The sequence below is a fragment of the Oxyura jamaicensis genome, chromosome 6, assembly GCF_011077185.1.
Source record: "Oxyura jamaicensis isolate SHBP4307 breed ruddy duck chromosome 6, BPBGC_Ojam_1.0, whole genome shotgun sequence".
NCBI lineage: Eukaryota > Metazoa > Chordata > Aves > Anseriformes > Anatidae > Oxyura > Oxyura jamaicensis.
Genome location: NC_048898.1, coordinates 22,176,044 through 22,199,224, shown reverse-complemented (window position 1 = coordinate 22,199,224; position 23,181 = coordinate 22,176,044). Strand labels below are relative to the sequence as shown.

The 23,181-nt window shown below is 40.4% G+C and overlaps 1 protein-coding gene across 1 annotated transcript; it reads right to left on the bottom strand.

The window, feature by feature from the left end:
* Positions 1–50: 50 nt before the first annotated feature.
* OGA (O-GlcNAcase) lies at positions 51–23,181 on the bottom strand. The gene is made up of 16 exons (XM_035329662.1): positions 22,717–23,181; positions 19,144–19,195; positions 18,724–18,821; positions 17,381–17,511; positions 16,474–16,645; positions 15,318–15,416; positions 14,873–15,157; positions 14,196–14,354; positions 12,323–12,933; positions 11,770–11,944; positions 8,305–8,390; positions 7,336–7,440; positions 5,763–5,848; positions 4,604–4,796; positions 3,086–3,245; positions 51–2,361 (listed from the first exon to the last, which is right to left on the bottom strand). The coding sequence occupies exons 1-16, from the start codon at positions 22,913–22,915 to the stop codon at positions 2,225–2,227; spliced, it is 2,748 nt and encodes a 915-aa protein (XP_035185553.1). The 5' UTR covers positions 22,916–23,181; the 3' UTR covers positions 51–2,224.

Here is a 23,181-nt window from a genome sequence, read left to right as displayed (position 1 = left end):
GCCGAGCCATTTTTGGTTGAAAAACCTCACACGACAAAATACACATTTTGTATTTACATTCACTTCTCAATTTTTATTCTATTTCTTGCATGGTCTTCAAATACAGTTTTACAGGTCGTTTTTTCTGCTACAGATACTGTTGATCTAAAAACAGATTAATGAAAGTGGCATTCCAACCTTAATGAAAATTCTTAACCATGAAAGATATGTCAACGTATCACTTTACAATCCTAGAATGATGGTATTGGCCTGACATTCCATAGGCTTATACAATTAACTTCTATAATAATAACAAAGTCATAGGAAGAGAAAATGTGGCAGTTCCTTACGAGCCAAAAAATAAGGCCACAAGCATCCTATGCTGTAATGCTATGAACCCAGATAAAATAAGTTGACTCTGGTATCCATGAAGAAACAAACAACAAAAAAAACCTCTCCCACCTGATAAACCAAGTTATCAGCTACTCAACATGCACTCAAAGCTGGATTAAAAACTAGTGGCATTCAGCTCTGACTTACATGAAATCCCATAGCACAACCCCGTACCTCTCTCTAAAAAAAAAAAATGAAATGAACTTGTTGAAACTTAAATATTTTGCTACCGCATTAAAAAATCGTTCACATTCTGCAAAGGAAAAAAATAATCCTGCACGTGACTGTACCGGAAGGCCAACCACAGCATCTCCTTACAGGTCGCAGACAACATTACTGTAGTCTTAATGCCGTTCATTGGAGGTTGCGTAACTTCTATGCAGATGGAAGCTCATACAAGGATCTGAACTTCCTTTGTGCACCACTGAAATAACCCAGGAAATTTAAAAAAGGAAGATAAAGACAGCTGATGGTGGCAGGTGAAAGAAGCAAGGTACTGCAAGGTGTATACCGTTGGCCAATCGCGTATCTTGGGACACTGGGACTTCTGTGAAATGCTGATTTCACAAGTGATACAACTACCTCGCTGCCAGATCCCATACCATGCTGATTTTATCACATAGCCAAACACGTCAGACCTGGATAAAAACATTAAGTTCTTGGAACATTTAAAAGTAGGTAACCATTTAAATAATGTGTAAAAATGTGCTTATTGTGGCATCTCTTATAGAAAAGTTATCTGATACAAATGTGCAGGACTTGAGGACCCTGATTTAATCAAACTAGTACGAACAGGCTGTGAAACATGGTGACTGTTCCAAGGATAAATCCCAGCTGTGGGCCAGCTCTCCCCCCTCACCATCTTCCATCCACAATTCTGTACTAATGCCACCAAAATTAACAGGTTCAGCAGACCACCCTGTGAATTGCTGTTTCAGTCCCAGAATGATGATAGCCTCGAGCAGCAGCAGCCTTGCGGGGAACAACCTGACATCTGAAGGAAGGATCCTTTGGGATCAGCACCCCTTACCCAAGATGGTCAGTTTCTAGCCCTGGACACGAGGCACAGTTAAAAAAAAAGAAAAAACAGGTCAGTGCTGAGGACAAATTCGCTCTCCATTGTGGTTTTGTTATTCAAAAGTGCCATCTTGGACCTATACCTTTTCACTTTTTAAAAGAAAAAGTTACAAAAACTGGTAAACAAAAAGTTAGTCAGCATACAGCTAAGTTTATATACACTGAAATTTACAAGTTTGTCTTTAAGTGACTTCTGCCACAGACCACTGCACATTTGTCCCTAACAAAGCACAAAGCTTGAACCAATGGTCATTAGAAGTGACAATGGGTCATTGCTTTATCAACAAGCATAAAGATAGTCAAAAACAGAACTGTAGCTACTTATCTTTAAATTTGCTGATTGACACAAGTAATCCCTCCCATTTCTGCAACTTCCAGTTGCATCCTAGTCAACAACAGAAATAAAACGGCATCTTTACAGATACTTCTGATAGAGACCACTTCTGATGCTTGAATGCAGAGAACTGTTGTCGACCACAACGCTGACTGAGAGGGATTCCTCCAAGAAGCTGTAGCCCATGCAAGATTCCTTGGCACTTCACACACGACCAGGAGAGGACAAGGTTTCTCTTTGTTAAAACAGTGTTTTCAGCAGCATTATCCCCTTCCAACAAATCATAGTCTGCACGTGTGATGGGTGATTTTCGCATAGCCCCCTCTACCAAGCTGGCTTATTGCTGCTGGCTTTGTGTAGCTAGACCATATGAAGATCCCCACCACTACCTGCCCAGCTGTTAAGGGACTACAGTACTGGAACAGTTCACTGTCAAGCGCTTCACAGGCTTCTCCCAAGGATAACAACATCCTTTGGAAATCCTTCCATTTTAGCAATTTCAAAACAACCCAGCTTGCTGTAAAATTCCAGGATTCTTTTATCATCTGGTCTCACTTCACAAAAAGCCCCACGGGAGCCTGAAGAGGGAAGAAAGACAAACCAGTAACAGAGAGTTATTGTAAAAAGCACAGACATCAAATATTATTAGAGCCCCCATCTAGTTTGACATTTAAGCCCAATAAAAATCACTGATCCATTTCCGTATGCAGCACAGTGCCCCAAGAGACCAGATTTATGGCAACATAGCTGACCATTCCCTAAAGGGACTGCATAGTGCAGACATCCTGTTGGTTTGAACAAAAAAAGCACCCTGAAACCCTAATGTTGCCTGAGGAAACAGCACTACAGGAGGGTACCAAAAAGCGCAGAAGACCTGTGAACCTCAGGTGTGCAGTGAGGCAGATGGCCAAGAACTTCCCCATATTGAAGGTTTTGGTAATCATTGACCACTGCACACTGCCACAGATAAATACCACTGCCAGCAGAGGAAATATGAATGGTTGTGTACCGTTCAAGATGCAACAAAACATGCTTTCATTGCCAAATTGCTCCCTCAGTTCTTCCTATCTTCTAATTTGCAGGATAACAGCTAAGGCAAAAAGCTGCCTTTTACTGAAGACAGAAGTCTTCTATCCAAAAGTCTTTCATAAGAAGTTACCTAAATCCAGAGTGCCAACTACGTTAGGAATCCAATCTCAGGCTGAGATTAACAGTATATTAGTGTAACGATCCCAAATTTGTCCTGCATCCCAGAATTAACATGCAATTATAAACAAGCAATTCTGTGTGCAATAGGCTTACCATTAGCCTTTAGAGAAGAGAGCAGGCAGGCCATCATACTTTTGGCCACACTTGGATCTGTCACTTTTTTGTGAATATCAATCTTTATCAACGATGGGAAGTTGGCAAGGAATGATTCTGGCAACACTTCTTGCTCTTCATGGAAGCTTAGCATTATTTTCTGAGAAGAATATGGGAAACAGACATTCATTATTCAGCTTTTCATTTTCATTCAGCTTCAAGGAAAGCTGCTTTGCTCAGTGAGTACGCCTCTAAGCACACTTTTCAGCTACACCTGATAGCCTACCTGATGGCTAGTTTTAACTTTAAGTGCCCCATCCTCCTTCCACACATACTCATTGGCTCACAGTAGCCAATGGTAAAAGCCAGAACTAAGGCTTCATACACGAGGACTCATAACATTAGTAACCTATGTGCTTTTTTTTCAGGTCAAGTTTAAATACATTCCCCTTTATTCAACACACTGTGCGATGTAGAAGAATAAAGTCAGAAAACTTTTAACTGTAGAATTAGCACCACTTCAACTGCAGTACTTGAGCAATTATGATACTTCCTAGTCATACCCAACTTGAGAAAAGACATTTGGAAAGAACACCATTTGCTGCAAGTTTTTTTTTTTTTTTAAACCTACTTCCCTTTCTCCCTTATTGAACATGCATGGAAGTAGTGGCTGATTTTCACAATAGGGTTAGGGTTCTTAGTGAATGAATGAAAGGGGAGCTCCTAATTCTTACGCTATCAGCATTTTGAATGACTGCCAGTTCATCCCAAAGCTTGCAAGGAAAAGAAAGGCTAAGAAGTCGTGTTTCTGTGCTTGTTTCTGCTACAACTTTGTCCAAACTTCCTTCAGCATGTACAGAAGGAGCATTTCTGAGCATTAAGATTTCTTTTCTTGACAAGAATGCATCAACTAGAATTGTTATGATTTCTGACAGTTCAGTAACCTTACTTTCTAATTTCTTCCAAAACCAATTAAATATATCGATCTTTAGCATTTGCTATATGCAAGATGCCATTTTGCACCATTAACAGCTATCAAACTCTACAACCACCTCACAGATTTTAACATCAAGAACTAGCTTGCTCTTTCATTTGCTTTCCACACTTTAACGTGACTCTCAGGCCTTGGCCTTGCTTACAGCATGCAGAAACTAATACCTCATTTTGCAGAGCACACGTGATCCTTTATTTTCAAAATGTAGTCTTCTCTAAGCTAAGGTTCTCTCTTTGTTTAAAAGCTCGTGGCACTCTGCACTTCCAAAATGCTACCGTATACTTACTGCAGCCATTTTTACTGAAGCATACCTCACGGGCACATTATAGCAAACAACTGTATCTGACTTGTAGTTAGTAATATTAGCATCACCCTCTAAGATGACAGATAACATGCTCCAAGACTACAGGTAAGTATGAAAATTGAATTACACAAGCGGAACATGCAAAATAAATACAAAGGCCTGCCTCTGAAAGAAAGAACACCATTCAGCACAGAGTTCTAGTATCATGGGTTATACCAACCTCTGCCTCAGACAGCTCCTTGTCACTATTTGGTTTAGTATATTTTTCTTGCATGAAAGGGATCCAAGACATTTTGCATTTTTTAATGAAAGGAGTCACATCAACTGTTCCCAAAGCATAGCCACATATGCCATCCTCATCTTCCAGGACGAAGCAGTAGTCCAGGCTGAGAGTGAGCAGACCTCCTACTAACCTGAAAAAAAGCATCCAAATTCAGGCAAAAGAAGATCAATTTGAACGGGTATGCTGTTCAGGTATTCTGGAGGAAACTCTGGGGTCATGTAAAGAAGTGACAGAGTCCTCCAGCAGTGTAATTAAACTTCTACAATGCATTAATTAGCAGACTGATACGCTGTCAAAACTGAGCAATGAGCAACAGCAGCAGCTCAGGATCCCACCATTTAGTTCTTTACATACCGCTCTTCTGACTCAGACAAACTTTCCTCAGTTTGTGTGTCATTTTTATCTGCTACTATTACCTCCCTGTTCTTTTTGGTTCTTTTGAGAACTGTTACACATCTTTTTCTAACTACCTTCCTGACACTCATGGAGCAGCCTCTTTACAGAGTTCAGTCTAAAATAATCACTCAAGACAGCAAAATATCCTAAGTATCTTGAGCTACAGAATGAGTAGAAGGAGCTATAACTTTTTTTTTTTCAAAAAAGCTTCATCTCACTTGTCATCGTTTTAAAATGTCAAAGTGATCAAATGTATTTCAGAAAAAAAAATATTAAAGGCTGTTGGCTGGTAGATTGATCCTCAAAAAGAATTTCCCATTTTTTGAAAAACCACACTAGGCTGGAAAACATACCAAAGGGTAACCATGGACTACAGACACATTGATATACTTTCACAAAATCTGAAGCAATGTGACATTATGATGCACACGTTTCATAATAGGTTTCAGCTCAGTCTTTTTTCTAACAGCTCACAGCAGGTGACTAGAGCATAAACCGACACCTAAGTGATAGAAGTATCTTTCAGAAACTAAAACTTCAATTTCTTAAGGACTGCAGAGTGCAGATTTTTCTATTTTGAATCAGAAGAGGTTTTTGTTCTACATACACATGCATACTTTTTAAAATTCAAATTAAATACAGTGCCAGAACTTCACTCTTCAGAACCACTTCTGTCAGGCTGTTCATTTCTAATACATACTTGTCTCCAATCAAGTCTGGCAAACTATGGAAAGGTTGATCAGCTCCATCAGCATACATTTCTCTGCAGATCTTATATACAGATGCCTAACAGGAGAGAACAGATGATTTCAAGTCACCAAACTCAAAGGATAACAATTTTGTTTTAGAGATTTCATTAAGAGCTCTATTGTAAACTAGTACTGACAGAAATACAGGTTACACGGAACAAGAGTGCACATCAATAAGAAAGGATTGATTTTTAATTATTTTTTTTTCCTCCTCCAAAGTTAACTCGAAGTTGCCTATCAAAAACCACTGTGGTTAAGTTCAATGGCAGGGAAAGAAAAGCTGGGGATCAACTTCCTCCACGTTGCTACAGCAGGAGATTAATCCTGAGTATTAGTTACCACTCAGTGCACATCACAATACCCTTGATTAAAAAGATTGCTTTGCAAAATCTTCAAGGTTTCAGTGCAATAAATTTAACCATTAAAGGACAGGTACATCCTGATAGACTTCTTTATTTTAAAAGGCTTTTAGCTAATCTTTTTAAAGAATCTTTTTAAAGAGAAAACTTGTATCAGTCACATTTTATATAAGAAAAGCCACACATTTTACACTTTTACAAAAGCAGCTTCAGTACAGTCCTGCATTAAGGTACTGAAAAGGACTGCTTTGCTGCCCATGAGAACAGCATTAGACAGAGCTAGACTAAAACTAGCAGACAAAAGACAAGCCTTCATATGATAGCTCAGTCTGCCTAATGGGCTTCAAAGTCAGGATTCATTTAGGCTGAGGTAAACAACCTAGATAGTTATGTTTCAAATTAAACACGTTTCATCTCAAGGTAGCTGCAAAAGCGAAGTTTAGGCTACATTAATCTTTACATTGTTTAAATGATATTCACAAAGGGTGCTGACTGTTGCCACATCAGTTTAAAGTATTCTTTATGCTGAGACAGTATGAATGAAGCTACACTACAGATCCATTGAGGGACATAAGGAAAAGAAAACTCTTATAATTTAAGATTAATACAAAGCTCCTGTTTCAAAATATCAAATGCTCCAAGACAGGCTCGATAACAATCCTTTCAAAAATCAGTCAGAGAAGTCTGAATAATGGCTGAAATAGCACACTTTTACAGCTACATGTTGAGATGCAGTATCAACTCAAAGTTCTGCCTACGTAGCTCTGAAAACACCAGGAATTACCAGAATGATTACTAAGTGAACAGGTATACACCCACCTCTACAATTAAATCACCGCATGTGTTCCCACAGCAACAGTTCCACTACTAGCAGGGACTAATTTTAACTTGCAGTTCAGAAATATGTAAGGCACCACACATAAAAAAGAGGTGGGTAGGGTGGGAGACTGGGAATCAAGCTGTGGGTATAGCTGTACTGTTGCACAGCCGGCTGCTGAATGGTAGGCAAGTCACTTAACCTCCATTTTCCTGTGAGCCTGCATTTATTTGTGCTTTGATGCAAGATACTGGGACATCTCATTCATTAGGGGCTGAAGGGACTCGGTAGGAACTGGTGTTAAATGTATCAGTAACAACAATGATAACAAGAGCCAGAAGCAATTACCTCATCTTTAGGAAAGTAGGGTCTTATGGTGTACACCTTGGAAGTAGGCGTTAATGGAGGTGGTTGAAAAAAGAGGTCATTTGCCCCATCAATAGGTAGCAAACGCTGTGAAAACAAAATACTTAATATAAGTGTATGAACAACAACAACCCATCGCTCTTGGGCGTGCACTGCTGACTCCCAAATTAACATTTGCTACTTGCAGGCACCCCAGAAGAAGGTGGGGTTGGTAGGCTTTACAAATGCAAAGACCTTATTTGAATAGGAAATATCCAATTGGTGTTTTAAAATATGCAATTGAAACAGCATATTAAGAGTCTGTTAATCTTATCTACTTTAAAATACTTTTACCAATCACATCTACACTATCTCTGCACAGGAACATAGAATGTCAGGAGGAAAGGTTTGGTCTGAAGAGGGTTAACTGGCCAGAGGAGACGCTTTATCCCAAAAGCAATGCGCTGATTCAATTTGCTGCGCGCAGAGCACCTGTGAGGGGGGAAAAGTATAGCACCTGAAAAATCCATGAACAAATTCGAACATGGCATAAACAGATTTTAGAGTATTTGCCAATTGAAATCTTTCCAACAGAAGGTGTTACAGCTTTAGAGAGGAGCCAAAATTTGCATCACTATCCCTTTTTTTGCTCATGGAATTCCCATTGGCAGACAAGCATGCGCGCATTGTGCAATTGCGGGCGCAGATAAAAATGCTGTGCGACCTGCAAAGAAACAATGTGAAATGTACAACTAAAGCCGCTGCGCTTCGCATGCGCGTGGGACAGGCAGCATCTCCTTGAGAAATTACTGTAGAGAGGGGAGGAAAATTATTTTAAACCAAGCTGTAAGGCTAATGGGCTTTGGACCAGAAAGCCTTCGGCAGACCAATCCTTCCAGACCTCTGATGTGCAACAAAAGGTTTCTCATAAAACAAAGAAAATGTCATTCAGTTGTGAAGTCATATTGATACCTGGAACTCTCCTGCTAGACCACCTCTAAAGGCCCAGGGTTCTTGGTCTCCACTTAAGAACTGTGCTGAAGATTGACTACGACACCCTGTTGAGATCAGATCCAAGCGGAGAATGTTACGAGAAGGGGGATTTCCTGGGTGTCTTACATGTGCAAAAAGCTAACACACTTGTGGAAAAAGCTCTCTAACTGAGCTATAGTCCAGGGGTTGGTAGAGGCTGTAATAATGTATGATTTACAAAGATTTTGTGCTTGTGCACTAAATGCAGCTTTTGATGTTACGCAACAGACTAGTTTTAAGAACTAATTTTTAATAACACATCTCATTCCAGACCAGAAGGCACAAGAATGGTGCTACATACAATTGCACCACCTCACCAGGCTTTTTGTACATTCGTTTGTCCATTTGTGGCAGAAGTACGTTTCATTTCCAAAAAGAGAACATCTTGGAAGCTGCTTGTCTCAAAAACTAATGCTGTAAATTTTAGCAGTTGAAGACCAAATAGAATTCCATTATCACAGCCTCTTGAAAGAAATGGACCTTTCTGAAGTCACATTTTAGTAATTATTGTTTCTAATCTTGTCAGAAAACTAGGACTGGCAATATGTGCAGTCTGGAACAGTTTGGACAGCCAGGACAGTTGTATGAAACAGCATTCTTGAAAGAGACTGAACATATTTACATAATCCAGGCCACACCTTCACAATGTTGTCAGCAAGTTAAAAAAGCTAAGCCGTGAGTTAATTCCAGCTAACACTATTTAACTAGTACACCCTGTTTGCCACAGATAATACTAGCTCTGCTTTTTTAGCCTCTTGTTTTTCATCTTCAAGCATATCAAGAGGAACCAAGGTCCCTGTTGATCAACCAGCCACAGCAGGCCCATTAAGAAATGCTCAGCATTAGTTTACACTTGCTTTAGAGAAGAAACTTCCACTAGCTGTTTGACTTGTAATACTGTTCCACTAAGCAAGGCACCACAGCCTTCGATGGCCATTATAAATGACAACTCTGTTGGGCGAGGAAAAATTGTGCAGCATCTCAAATGGAAATTACCTGTCTAGTTTTCTGACAAGATGAGCAGCGCAAATACTCTTTTCCTTTTGTAGACAGCAGTCTAACTCCAGTTCAAGTAACAGTCCTAGATCAGTACAGACAAGTGTGTTGTGCTAGTCAGAGAGTCCCAAAGTGTGCCAAGTTTGACATTTATGAGAGTTTAGGAATATGTATTAAATACAAACTACCCTAAGGATGGAAAATATCAAAAGCGATCCAAAAATCAGAATTTGATTTTAGTCTGTTCCCACATTTATAGTTCTCACATAAAGATTCCCTCCAGAAGGGAATTTAGTCAATAACTTGGAAGACAGTATCTGTCTCTCCTTTGAGACTACAACTTAACTAGCACTTCCAATTATTACAGTAACGAGCTGTGTGAATGAAGAGCTGTATAAATGAAAAACATAGTTAATGCCTTAGTCGCTGCGCAAATGTGACTTCAGTTCATGCCTATCACATATCTAATCTATCTGAGCTGCCTCACAAACAAAACCTTTCCATTTTAATTAATTAATGACGACGCGCTGCGAACATCTGGCGCTGTCCATCCAATAGCAGAAGATACTTGTGCTGAGGATTCTCCCATCTGTACACAATGGGGAAGAAGACAATAGAAGTCATTAGTAATCCATAGTACTGTACAGCCACACTAATTTAAGGGACTGAATGCTAGCTGGACTTGGGAGGAGAGGTGAAAAAATGAACGTTCAGTGGACCATTAAGCACACCATTGTGAAAACTAATTTGTTTGGATTTGGCACGTACTTTGCTTCATGTGTATTCATATTCATGATAAAATGCAAGTTAAAGACAAAAATACCTCCTCTCACAGAAGCATTATTAGCATAAGTCTATTTACCTGTACGCATCAAAAACTCTTAAATTGAATTTTTCAACTCTCTAATGCCAGTTTCAGTACTGGAAAGGACAGTGCCAAAGTTAACAGCTGCTATTTACAGAGTTGGCTTAAGGCAAACTATTCCAAATGCCTGATGCATTTAAAGACTTGAAACCAACTTTACAGGAACACAGAAAACTGGAAATAATTTCAGCCAGAATTCTGAAATGCAGGCATAAGTTGGGCTCACAATCTTTAGAGGACACAAGAATCACTGCTGTCTTTTTTTTAAAAAAGCTTTGGTCTAGAGTTTTAAACAGGTTAGGTTATCAAGAAGAGAGCATTCTTCATAGGTGATGATCAACATACAGCAAGAATAGTAAAGTTGGGGGAGTTGTGTTACACTGGTCTTAAGAATACACATGCACTAAAGGCAGAGATTTTAACTTACTAGCTTTCCTTCCAAGCTAGTTTTCTTCTCTGTACTTTGCCTAAGGCAGTTCTAAAAGCTCATTTTCTTTCTCAATTCATCAACCATAAATATAGAGATCTGATATTTAATAAGCACAGAACAAATGAAATTGTTGAGTAGGGACTGACTTGATGACTTAATAGGTCTACTCTGTTCCTATTTAAACTTGTCAGTGTTTAAGAGTATGACTTAATGACAATCCAAACACTAGGACTGGAACAAGGCTGTGTAATGGTTAACCACTGTGAGGTTTGTGACAGCTACAAAAAGTGTGACTAAGACCATCAGGTTTGCTGCCTGCTGTGTATGTCAAGCAAGTCCACAGCATATTCCTTACAGTTGGATTGAAACCTGAAAGTGAAATGAGGTCACTAAAATTACCCAGGCCATGCTGGTGCTGTCTGCCAACTTAGGATCCCCAAAAAATCTTTCAGGAAAAAAGCATTTAAAAACCAGTTTAAGTCTCAGACTAAATCTGTCTAGAGAGCTCCGCAGTTTCCACCCTCTGCCAAAAAAAAACAAAAAAGGCAATTTGGAAAGTGATTAAAAGAAACCATTTTGCACCAGAATAGCCTTACACTAAAGCTCGCATGCGCACAGGGCTGGGAGGATCGGCTTCCTCTTGGCCAGGCCCATTGAAAGGTCGCTTCTGCAATTGTTCTGTTGAAGACAGCAGTAATGTTATCGAGACAGAGCAAGCAGCAGGTGGCTGATGTGGTCACATTTCGTAGCGTCATTTCCAATCATATACCAAGGTTACCCGGGGAGTAACGTGGCTTAGTCCAGTGTGCATTCAGTCAAGAGTAAGTTAAAGTCAACACTTACGTGTCAGATGAGATTCAAGTTTCATTAGCCCAAGAAGAAAATCAAGGTCTCCAATCTTAAGCATCCAGCAGACTTCACTTTAATACCAAAGCAAATTCACAGCATTCATTGCTTCAAATAGTGAGACGGGAAAACCTTTGAACAGGGTCAAACCAGACCCCACGTCCAAGAAAACACATTTGCATAACACTTTGTTTTCCCCGTGGGCTAATTAAAAACACAAAAAAAAAGATATGCTGTCTGGGATTATAATGGCTCCCAATGCACCTACCTAACCACTGCACAAAAGATTTCACCATTGACATAATACTCTTGATATCCCAGACGTAGGAGTACATATCATACAGGATTGTCCTGTTGGCACAATTGGAGAGGCGAGTGAACATTCCCATCACCAAGCTGCACATCTCTTCAAATTTAGCTGCTCGGTTACGCCATTCTTCTATCTACGGATGGAGGCAAAAGATCCACAAGATCAAACACAGCCTTATAGGGAGGACAAGCACTCTAAATATGAGGGATGACTATACAATTCCCTATTTCATTCTACCAGCAAAAAATACCACACCACGTGTGACTCGTGGGTATTCTCTACTGCTGTTAAAAGTGAAGCCAGTACAGTAATTACTGCCCAAATGCAGACACCGAACTGCCTTCAGTGCTACACAGCTTAAAACAGTTACTGTTTTAACTGTTAAACACAGACCTGTGTTTAGTTACACACTACCCTTCAGCTTCTAGGAAGCAGAACACTCATTTCTATTGCAGACAACATACAATATTGCTTTTGATTTAAAAAGGAAACAAGATTAGGTGACACTCACTTTTTCAGCATCCTTTCCTTTGCAATTAACACTGACAACACTGCTATTTGCTCTGAGCCACTGGAATTCTCTCAGCATCTGTGCACCTTTGGGCCCATGCTCATAAGGGAGATAAAACAAGTCAGCGAGAAGCTGCAAGTCCTCTAAAGTCACTGGTTCTACTGTGTAGAGAGGCTTTTCGTTTGGCCCAGGCACAAACTGGTCTTTGTTAATCTGTTCATCAGTCTGCATAGGGGCAATGTCACTACCAGAGTCTTCCTGCATAGACATCTCTGGGGACTTGGATTCAGCTATGCTCTCCTTATCAGTATCCATTGGCTTCAACTCCTCTGCCATCTTTGCTTCAGCAATATCTGTCAATATCTGATTAGCATTCTTGTCTGCGTCATCTTGTTTTTCCACAACCATGTCCATTGGCTCCTCATCAGATTGCTTCTTCTCTTCCTCCTTTACCAAAGCTGGTGACTCGCTGCTCAGCGCTGCCCCCTGACTCATGATGGGTTCTTGGTAAACTGTGGTAACCACAGTTGCTGCATTTAAAGAGGATGGTGCCACCAGAGGCCCTACATCCCCTACAGTAGTTTTAGCTCCACTGTGGGCCACTTGCCTACCTGAGAATAAGAAGAAACAAGTTTAAAGTTTTCAGTATCTGCCAACTGCCATTCAAAACAGCAACTTCTGCAAGTCATGGATGAGACTGCTGTCACAGCATCCAATCAGTGCAGATCCCTTCTGGCACTTTGCCTGTTGGCTTCTGTCACTGTAATTCTAACTACAGACTTTGCATTTTGGCAAGTTTCCCCATTCAGATAAACACTAAGCAAGGATAAGGAGGAGGGAAAAAAGTTACAAAAAAATAGTTAACGTACTGTCAGCATCAGTTCTGTCTATGACAGTAGAATAAAAAGCTTTCAAAGTTAACTTTTTTCCTCTGCATCAACTGACTTGGTGTTTCTATTTCTATAGAAAATAGACTTCAAAATAAAAGGATACTTAAATACTTCAATAGCAAGAGTGTCTTTAACCTGAGGAAACGGAGATATTGAAGACTCATCTGGAAATGGTCTTGGGCAACCTATTCTAGCCAACCCTACTCAAGCAGAGGGTTTGGAGTAGGTGATTTTAAGAGGTATCTTCTAACCTAAACTCCATGAAACCAAAAGAAAATGACACCTTAACTACCACTCCTCATTCCATGTTTTTTTTTGCTGCAGTTGAGACTTAGAAAGCTCTGAAACACTACAGTAGCTGAAAGAGATAATTTGACAGAGCAGAGTTGGAAATCAGGAGGTGTTCTTCCAGCTCCCCCACGAGTTAGAGAAGGGCACTCTGATGACCCAAAACCCATGTCTGAGAAACAAATTTTACCTCAGATACCAAGCTCCCGTTGCTACAAGAAAAAAAAAAAGAGGTGTACAATGCTAGAAGGAACCTAACTGGTTTCTGCAGACAGAAACCCAGATAAACAAAGCCAGCTCAAAGCAACAGGGAGAACATGGACTCTTCTGGGGGAGTACTACTGTTTACAGTGATCTGTAACACTCTCTTCAGAAAACAGAGTAGTCTTTTTTTGAGGTCCCATGGAAGTCTAGTAACAACTTAGACTGACAAGATCCAAGCTCTTTCCTGTCTCGTATCAGAAATGGCAGAGGATCACACCTGAAGGGTACTTCAGCTGATCAACTGGGCCACTACAGGCATGCTGCAGAATGTCAAGCCTTTATTAAGGTTTCCCCACTAAGTGAGGTAGTAAATACTTACAAATGAGAAGTATACAGATTGCTGCCATCTGTCAAATAGTTTTAATCTAAATGCAAGAACTGGTCATTTAATGACATTTTTCTACCAGAATGAGACTAAAAATCAAACTCACTACTGTATTGTTGAGGTACCCCAAACTCCTGTAGCCATTCCGTTAAGGCCAACTTCAGGGCCATTTGTGGGCTGTAGAGAACGTCTGTTTCAATATCTTCATCACTCCCCTCATTTTCCAGTTTAATCTGGATAGAAACTGTACTGTCTTCAGTATCAGCTACAAATAAAAGTTTATAAAAAAACATTATCATGCAAAGTTCACTTAAAATAAAGAGATGTTAGACAAGTCACTTAAGAGCTCTCAAACAGCCTTACTTCACAAGGAAGGACAAGGAATTACATCCTACTAAGGCAAAATAGAAAACTATGGTCACCTCCATCAGCACAGAAACAGGATACAGGAATTAGTCATTCTGGCATCCAGTTTCTCTCTTAATCTGATCTGCTTCTATTACAATGAAATAAAACCCAGGGACACTTCTGTCATATTTAAGCTACTGTCATTGTTTTTATTGATTTCCTGAAAAATATCTGTAGCATGTTATAAAAAGCGCTCTCAGTAAACAATCTGGATGCTTGCTATTTTTCAGGCAAACATCATCCTTTACTTACAGTATAGAAAATGCTAAGCTGTCTTAAAAAGAGACAGTTGGTAAGAAAAGGCTAGAATAATCAAGAATCAGTATGATGTATGTGGTTAAACATATGCTGCAGCAGAAAGTTATGCATACTTACTCATTACCACGTCTTTCCTCACTCCATTCATGTTAGACTTGTACCAGGTTGCAAGTGTGTGAATAGCAACGTAATTGGCTTCAAATTCACAGTTTGGATTGGTCAAAACTCCCTTTAGTCGAGGGATGAGCTCGGTTGAACGACCTTTGTAAGGTCCAAGAAAAAGCCTCTTTTGATCATAATCATTAGCATGAATGTTATCCCAGATAACTGGTGCTCTCCTGATGATCTTAGAAACTTCTTCAATGGACTCTACTGGAATGTCTTTGGATACAACTTTCGGACCTAAGAGTGAAACAGGATGATCAATCAGCAGGCTTTGCATATACATCCCCCAGCCTGAGTAGATGGACAGGGGGTGACTTTGTTGTTGTTGTTTTGTTTTGAAACTACTTATGATAACAAGAACTCTTGAATTAAAAGCAAATAAGCCAACTACTTTTACCTGTCCATAACACATCAATGCCAGGGAGCAACTTTTCTCCTACTGTCCGTAAATACGGAGACTGGGCAACATTTGGGTAACAAAAAGTTCCACAGTACTCTGCAAAGGAAAAGAACATCACTTACTGGAAAGGTGCACGTGTGACTATGTACTACTATATGAGAAGTGAAGCCTCAATAAAATTAATCCCCAAAGCCCCACAAGTCTAAATAAAAAGCACATTATAAATGATACACAGCAGAAACATCAGAAAGCCAAAAATTACTCAAGTATCAAAATTAAAAAAAAATAGTGCATGTTAATGAAGACAACATGCAAGAGAATTAGAAACCATAAGACTGATTATAAAGTGCAAATAAACTTTTAAAAAACAGAACATGATTTGTTCAAAGAGGAAGTCTGCAACAGAACCAAAGTATCACAGGCAAGGGGATAAAGTAATTAATAACATCACTACTGAACTGAATTTGCCTTCCAACAACCCACACCACAGAACCTATTGATACTGGCTCCCTTACAATACGATATTCTTACAGGCGTTAGAAGAAACTTAAAATTAAAACTAAAAGCAGTGATCAGACCTGAGAGTCATCCGATATTTCAGAAACAAAAAAGCAAGTCAGTAATGAGTAAAAGTGAGTAATCTTACTAAAACTTGGTACCAGTGAGAGAAGCGAATAAATCATAGAATCATAGAATATCCAAGTTTGAAAGAACCCACAAGAATCATTGAGTCCAACTCCTAGATCCCCAAAGGACCATTGTCCAAACACTGCTTGAATTCTGGCAGGCTCAGTGCCATGTGCTGTATCTCCATTTAAAGAAAATTCTCAAACTAATAGCTATCCCAAACCAAAAAGGAAACAGACTGGTACATGCCAATTAGAAGTCTAAGTTTAACCTTATTTTTGGTTCAAACTTATTGAACCATTCTATCAAGTTGCCCTCTTTGCTTGGCAATAAGCTTTTCAGAGATGCATAGATTTGGAAAAACCTCTACATATATTTGAATTACTTGAACCTTTCTTCAGAAGTCCATTTCTTCATGTGACCCCAAAATATTCCTTAAAGCAGTGATGAAATATTAAACCAGCTTTTCAAACAGTGAGATAACAGGCCCCCTCCTTTACGTCTGAATGAATTCAGCTCATTTTACCTGTAGGACAGAAAAGGAATGTGTCCGGTTCTCCTAGATATTGAAAAATTTCATTTGTTATTGAGACTTGTGCATGAGCAAAGGAACTGAAAACTTCTTTGTCTGCTGCACACATGTTGTGATCAATATCATCAAACAGCAGTGCAAAAGATCTGCAGCCAAACTGGGAAACCTAATAAGAGACAAGAGTAAAAGCTTATTTTTTAAAAAACATGCTATAGATTTTTGAAATCTAATCTGAATTTACAAGACAGTAAAAACATTTAAAAAACAGAAAAAAGCATTTGAGGAATTACTCTTCAGTTTATAAACTTGTACAAAGGAAAAGATACAGGAATGTGGGAGAAAATGCATGAGAGACAAGACAGGCTTTGTTATCTGTTTACAATGAATGCCCGTCTCTGATCCACCGCTCTGCTTTTCTCAAAGTTGTCTCTGAAGACTTGCAATCTGTTCCAGTTTTTACAATCGAAAGCTGATCTCACTGGACAGACAGCTGGAAAAGAGCAAACTAACTCCGTAACAGCTTTCGGACAAAGGAGATGAGTTAATTATGAGAACAAAGACAGCATATATACATGTCAGGTCTACCCGTGAAGGATTTATTGTGGACAAGAGATCCTGCTTTGTAAATGTATCTTAGCTTTAAGGTCCTAAAATCGTCTGAAGACAACGTCCCCAGAACAGCTTTCAGCTTGATAAAAGATTTTATTTTCAATCTAGATGATCAATGGTCATTTCTGCAACATAACCCAAACGTACCCGTTCAAATTGTTCACTAAGGCACCCAAACTAATGCTAGTGCTGAAAACATTAAAGCAGCTAGGAAAAATCTGCAAGAGTGAGTAAGACACTGAGGTTTTCAAATTAAGTAGCAGTGTAACTGCAGTAAGCGTGTGTCATTTACCTGGTCCAGCTTGCGTTTCAATGTGGATACCTCTTTGGGATTTGAGAAAGTGATGTCAAGTCCAGGCGAGATTGCATAAATGAACTCTATTTCATGTTCTCGTGCAGCTGATATTAGAGTCATTAGCTGCTCTGAAAATCAAATTCAAATATTTGAGGTATGCAACAACAAACAACTCTCAATTATACATACATTTTAAAATGCAGAAGTCAGTGTTACTGCAATAATAAAAAAAAAAGAGGCATTTGCTGGAATTCCTGAAAACTAACATAGCGAAGAGTGCCAAAGTACTTAAGAGTTCGCAGAAATGATGCCAAAAGGAACAGAACTGACCCAGTATTATTATTTTCCACATTCATTTTTTTTTTAAGATATTTTAAAAATCCTCTTGATCTCAATGTTGTGTGACAAATATGGATGCAGTCTGTTTCTACAGCATGCACACCAACAGTTCTAGAACCATTACTCATTTTTTCTACTTCTGTCATGCATACTAAGAGACAATCCAATGCAGTAATATCACCCTGCACGACGCTAGTTCACATACTATTCCCTTGACTGAAGCTCGGTACACATGAAAAGGGCTTTTTTTTAACATCACAGGGTAGAATTATTTGCTTTAAGAAAAAAATCAAATTTAATCTTCCATGCAATAAATGAAGAGAATTAGTTATAGAGCATTTAACAGTATTGTTATTGGAAGTTACCTTGTGGTAACCCCTAAAATTCTGTAGCAATTGAAAGTGGTATCCAAGGATTATTTAATTTCAAGTGGGTATCATTTTTCCCCTCACCCAAGGACAATGATAATCCCACAAGCAAAAAAAAAAACACCACTGTAGATCCTGTAAAAGCCAGAGGTGGATAAAAAGCCTCGCAGTACCTTTTACACAGATCTTTTATGTTCTGACTAGCCAGAAGCTGCTTTTCTAACCGGTACTCTCTTCACTGAAACAAGCACATAATGAATCACATAGAAGGGCATACTATTCTCTCCATCTTTTTATTTTCTGAAGCAAGTAATTCTGCTTCACAATATGGCCCAGATGATCAAGAGCCAGAGGAACAATTCTAAGCAACCTTTTCCTGAAAGAAAAGTAAATTTACTGAGACAAAGCCTTAAAACCATTTTTAGGAGTCATCTGTGGAGTTACAGTTATAAGAAGCAAATCCATGCTTCTACCATAACTCCATTAAATACAGCTGCAGGGTACTGAGAACAGGTCTCAGCTCACTTTTGAAACTGGCTACTGTGATTAAATGCACAAGCGTATACAGCAGTGACCAATTCATTAAAAACAATCTACGTATCAAAAGTGCAGAGGGGAAATAGAAGTAATTACCAGCTTCCTCCACAGAGTACATTTCTCGCCAGAACATCCTGTGCTTGTAGTCATCCTTTGGAGCATACAAGTATGTATTTAGTCCCCACTTCTGAAGTCTATGAACAGAAGATAAGAGCCTTAATTGAGAGAGCAATCTACAAGTTCAGAAAACCTGTGTTTTATTTGATCTAATTATCAGGCCTTTTTTTTTCTCTTCACTGAATATTGTGCCATGCTATCAAATCACATTTTTATGATCTCTGCATACACCTGGTATCTGATAAATGCAGATTAGGAAGATAGGAAAGTGAATACCCCAGAACAGACACTATGCAAAAGGTTGCTCTAGGTTAGGCCTGAAGAGAATTGTTGTTCCAAGTGGAAGATTATGATTATATTACACTGGAATGTGCTGCAGTGAGAAGAAGCATGACTTGCCTTCTAAAAAGTTCTTTCCTCTGCTCCATAACCCAAGGTCTTCCATAAAATCCTAAAGGAAACAAGATGAAAGTTATCCAGTTAGATGTTAGATAATGTCTGCTCCATGAAACATTCTATTACAACCATCTTCTTCTCTGCCAATAAGCTTTTTCTGAACATTCATCAAAAAGCTTCCCCAAGCAAAAACAAAAATCTAGCTCAACAGCATTAGGAAAGTGTAATAATCTAATCTAAATTTAAAATGCAATTATAACATACTTAATTTCTTATGATCTGAGGCCTGATAATTTTGGCCACGGAAGCAATTAATTTTCAGAATCCAAGCTGAATTCCTGAGCAGATGCCCTTCGCAAGTCAAGTCAGCATTATTTCAGGGGCGGACTGAACAGTCAGAACCTAATTAAGCTATCACCCCAGACACCTATAAAGTAGATTTGATTATAACGTGAATACTGGAGATACCCAAAAATATTCACCAGCTCAAATACACTCAACTGTTGATACAGATTAGAATTCTAAATACAAACACAGAGTATACAAATGCATACTGAGGTAGATAATTAAAAAATGTGAAAGAGCCAACAAAATGGTTAGGTTTTCACTCTTTTTTATTCAGATTAACGGGTTTATTGTCCAAATTAACTCCGATGTTGATATTTCACTTCCCAAATGCCCACATCTTCACAAGCCAACAATGTCTTTGAATAATCATATAAAAATACCTACACAAGTAATTTTAGAGTATTGTATCTTCAGGGTCATGTGTTTCTACAAATATTTTAAAGGATTCTTGTTTAAATTCCGTCAATTCTAGAAACATAACACTTTAAAAAGCACTCTCAATCTATTTTTATTCAAGTAAATCCACTTAGACCTCTGTGCAAACAGTCCAATCACAAGTGGGCACTTCAAAACGAAGCTTTGTCTTGGCAGTCTGTGTGAAGACCCGAGATTAAAATAACACTGAAATTTAATAAGCTGTTATTTCCAAACATGAATGATGAATGATATTCCTAATACACAAAGCTCACAAGTTCCCACAGAACATCAGTTCAAAAGGTAGATATCTTCATTTTCAGAGCTATTCACCACTGTAAATATCTGCTCTTAAGGAGGCCAAAGATGCCCTCCTAAGGCCTGAATGCAGCTGAAGCATTTTCTACGTATTAACAAGTATTTCATTTACTTAAGTGACCAACGCTCACTTTAAGAAGCTTAAAGCAGGCTCAAGTTTTAAAAATTAGCTTCCCAGAAAGTGAACTCGGGCTAATTGGCACCACAAAGTGGCAAAGCTAACTAGTACTTCTCACTGACACTGCTAGATGACAAACTGATGGTGATTAAGCAGCGTAACAAACAAGAGAGCAGTTGCTATGCATAAGAGACTCCAAAAATCATTTCACCCAGAACAAATTTATCTTTTTCACTAGTTACCTAATTCTTACTAATGCTGCCCTGAGGAAGCTCAACAATCCACAAACGGAAAGAATTACTGCAGTATCTAGTCAGTGCCACCCACATCTCATAGCTCATGCCCAACACTTTTGCTTTCCTTACAGTACTATTATTTCACACCTAGTAAACTGAAGTAGAGCAGAGGCCTCCTATAAAACAAAACGAGACACAAAGAACACAACCAAACCTGGTTCAATAGAAGACTGAGGAGAACACACTAATACAGGAGAGAACACACTGATACAGTTCCTCCATCTGTCACCACATTTCTTACATTACTGATGTCATCAGCTGTTGGAAATCCTTGGATCCTTCTACCTAAGATTGACCTCTTTTGTGTTGATCCCTCAAGACTGCATGGCAGTGTCTTCCAAAGGCAACAGATCACATCAAACACTTGATCCCAGGTGCCACGCTCTCCATCATTTAAAGCTAGGATCTCTTGGAGGCTGAGCACCATGGCTTGGCATCCAGAACTCTTAAAATCCTTTTACTCCCACAATGGTGCACTGGACGCAAGTTCTTCCCATTTCTGGAGCGCATACCCAGTATCCTTGCCTGATATCTCGCTTATTTCCTACTCCCCACATCCCTTGCAAGAAAAACACGCAGGCTCTCCAGCTATTTCAATTAACACAGACTAGAGATATGGTATAACTGCTGCGCTATGTCCAAGTGTGTATCTTCACTCCTGAAGTTAATTCCTGCTTTCTCTGAACCCCGTGACTTTCCTGCGTCACTAAAGAGACCATTATTTTTCACCCACTACCATTTACCTCATTCACCGCAACTGCTTTTGTTTTTACAATCCCTTAATCCTTTTTTCTGCACATATTTTAAGGTTAAACAGAAAACTCCTGGCTAGCATTAGACTGCTTCAGTGGGCAGGGGCCATTTTCTCGCTTTGTTTTACAATGTAGCCAAGAACCTCTGTTTACAGCAGCTGCACCAAAACACATGCAAAGGAGATCTACAATAATTAAGACAACAAAAGAATGATTATGATATACACAGCTGCTTTGACACATTCCTGGATGAACATGTGATACCACAGTCAAGGCATACTGCTAGGAGTGTAAGAAACAACGCTGCCACAATCTATATTCTTGTTTTCTATTACCTGTCTCCAAAGCATCTTTCTTTATGGAAAGAAGTTTAATAAGCAGGCTGAGGAATTTCTCTCCATGCTGACTGTATTTAAGCTCTAGCAACGCTAAAAACTAAAGGCATTAACTGGGCCTAGCGCACTCTGCACAGGGACATTTGCTAGAGCCAAATGGCCTTCTCTTGTTAAGATATGAACAAAAGGCATTCTGCAAGCAGTGCAGATATTGACTTTGATAAACTGCCTGTTTCACACTCTATTCCATCTGTTAACTGTTTTGGTCTCCTACTGGAGATTCATTATAGGTACAAAAATAATAGCAGTCGGCAGGAATTCAGAGCTATTCCAAGTCAACATTTACGTAGGGAGCAAACCATTTTTCTTGCTGGCTTTCCAATATCTACCTTGACCAACCTGCCAGAAACACACATATATTCTGTAGTTACTGAGAAACAAAAGGAGTCCCTTTATTATGAACCTTCTAGAACAATTTAAACCTTTTAATAACACTCCTATGCCAGCATACAGAAAAAAGACCCGTTGTACAGCACAATTAAAACGTTACACTGCATCACTGCAGAGAACAGGGAGCGTTTAATATTAAATCCAGAGCAAACGTCTCTGCAATCACCTATTCCCTACCCAGGGAACCGAATGCGAGCCCCTGGCGTGCAGGAAGAGCATGTAGAGCTGCAATACCCGCACGGCAGCTCCTTTCTGCCTCCTGCCTCCCCTTTTAACACGTACCAGAAAGCAATCAGCAGCAGTGCCCCAGCCAGGCCTGCCCTCCCCCCGCCGAGCAGCTGCCGTCCGAGAGCGCTCCCTGCCAGAGAGCGGCTCCCAGCCCCAGCCGCCCCGGGGGCAGCAGCAGCAGCCGCGGCCACGCCGCCCCGCCCGGCAGCCGCGGCTCCTCCCCGCCCCAAAGCCCTCTCTAGCGGCCAAAAACCGCGCACCACGGGGCGGAGGCGGCGGGAGGAGGGGGGGAGGGAAGCAGCTTCCCCAGCTCTCACCTTCCACGACGCCGCAGAGGAAGCGGCGGGAGCCCAGCGCCGTCTCCGTCTCGGTGTCTGTCTCCTCGCCCCCCTGAACCGGCCCCACGGCGGCAGCGGCGGCGGCTCCCGGCGGCTCTAAGGGAGCTCCGGGCACCGCGGCCGGGTTGGGGCTGCCCTGGGGCTCCTCGAGCGCCGCCTGCCCGTCCTTCTGCACCATCCTGCCGCCCGCCGCCAGCACCCCCGCTCGCCGGGCCGGGCCTGGCCGGGCCCCTTTGTCTCCGCCGCCGCCCCGGAGGCCGCCGCTTCCTGTTTACGGGGCCCTGCGCCTGCGCGGGGAGCCGGTCCCGACCGGTCCGCGCCGCCCGGGGAAGAGGCCCCGCCGGCAGGGAGCGTTACGCCGCGGCCTAACAGCCCCCGCCGCGCTGCCGGCCCCGTGCGTCCCGAGCGGCAGCGAGAGAGTGAGGGCGGGCGGGCTGCGCGGCG

Coding starts and splice junctions, on each gene's coding strand:
- OGA (XM_035329662.1), bottom strand. CDS start 22,915: ATGGTGCAGAAGGACGGGCAGGCGGCGCTCGAGGAGCCCCAGGGCAGC. Junction 16,646..17,380: donor TGAAACGCAAGCTGGACCAG/GTAAATGACACA, acceptor GTCTCTTATTAG/GTTTCCCAGTTTGGCTGCAG. Junction 7,441..8,304: donor GTCTAGCAGGAGAGTTCCAG/GTATCAATATGA, acceptor TTGTTTTCACAG/CGTTTGCTACCTATTGATGG.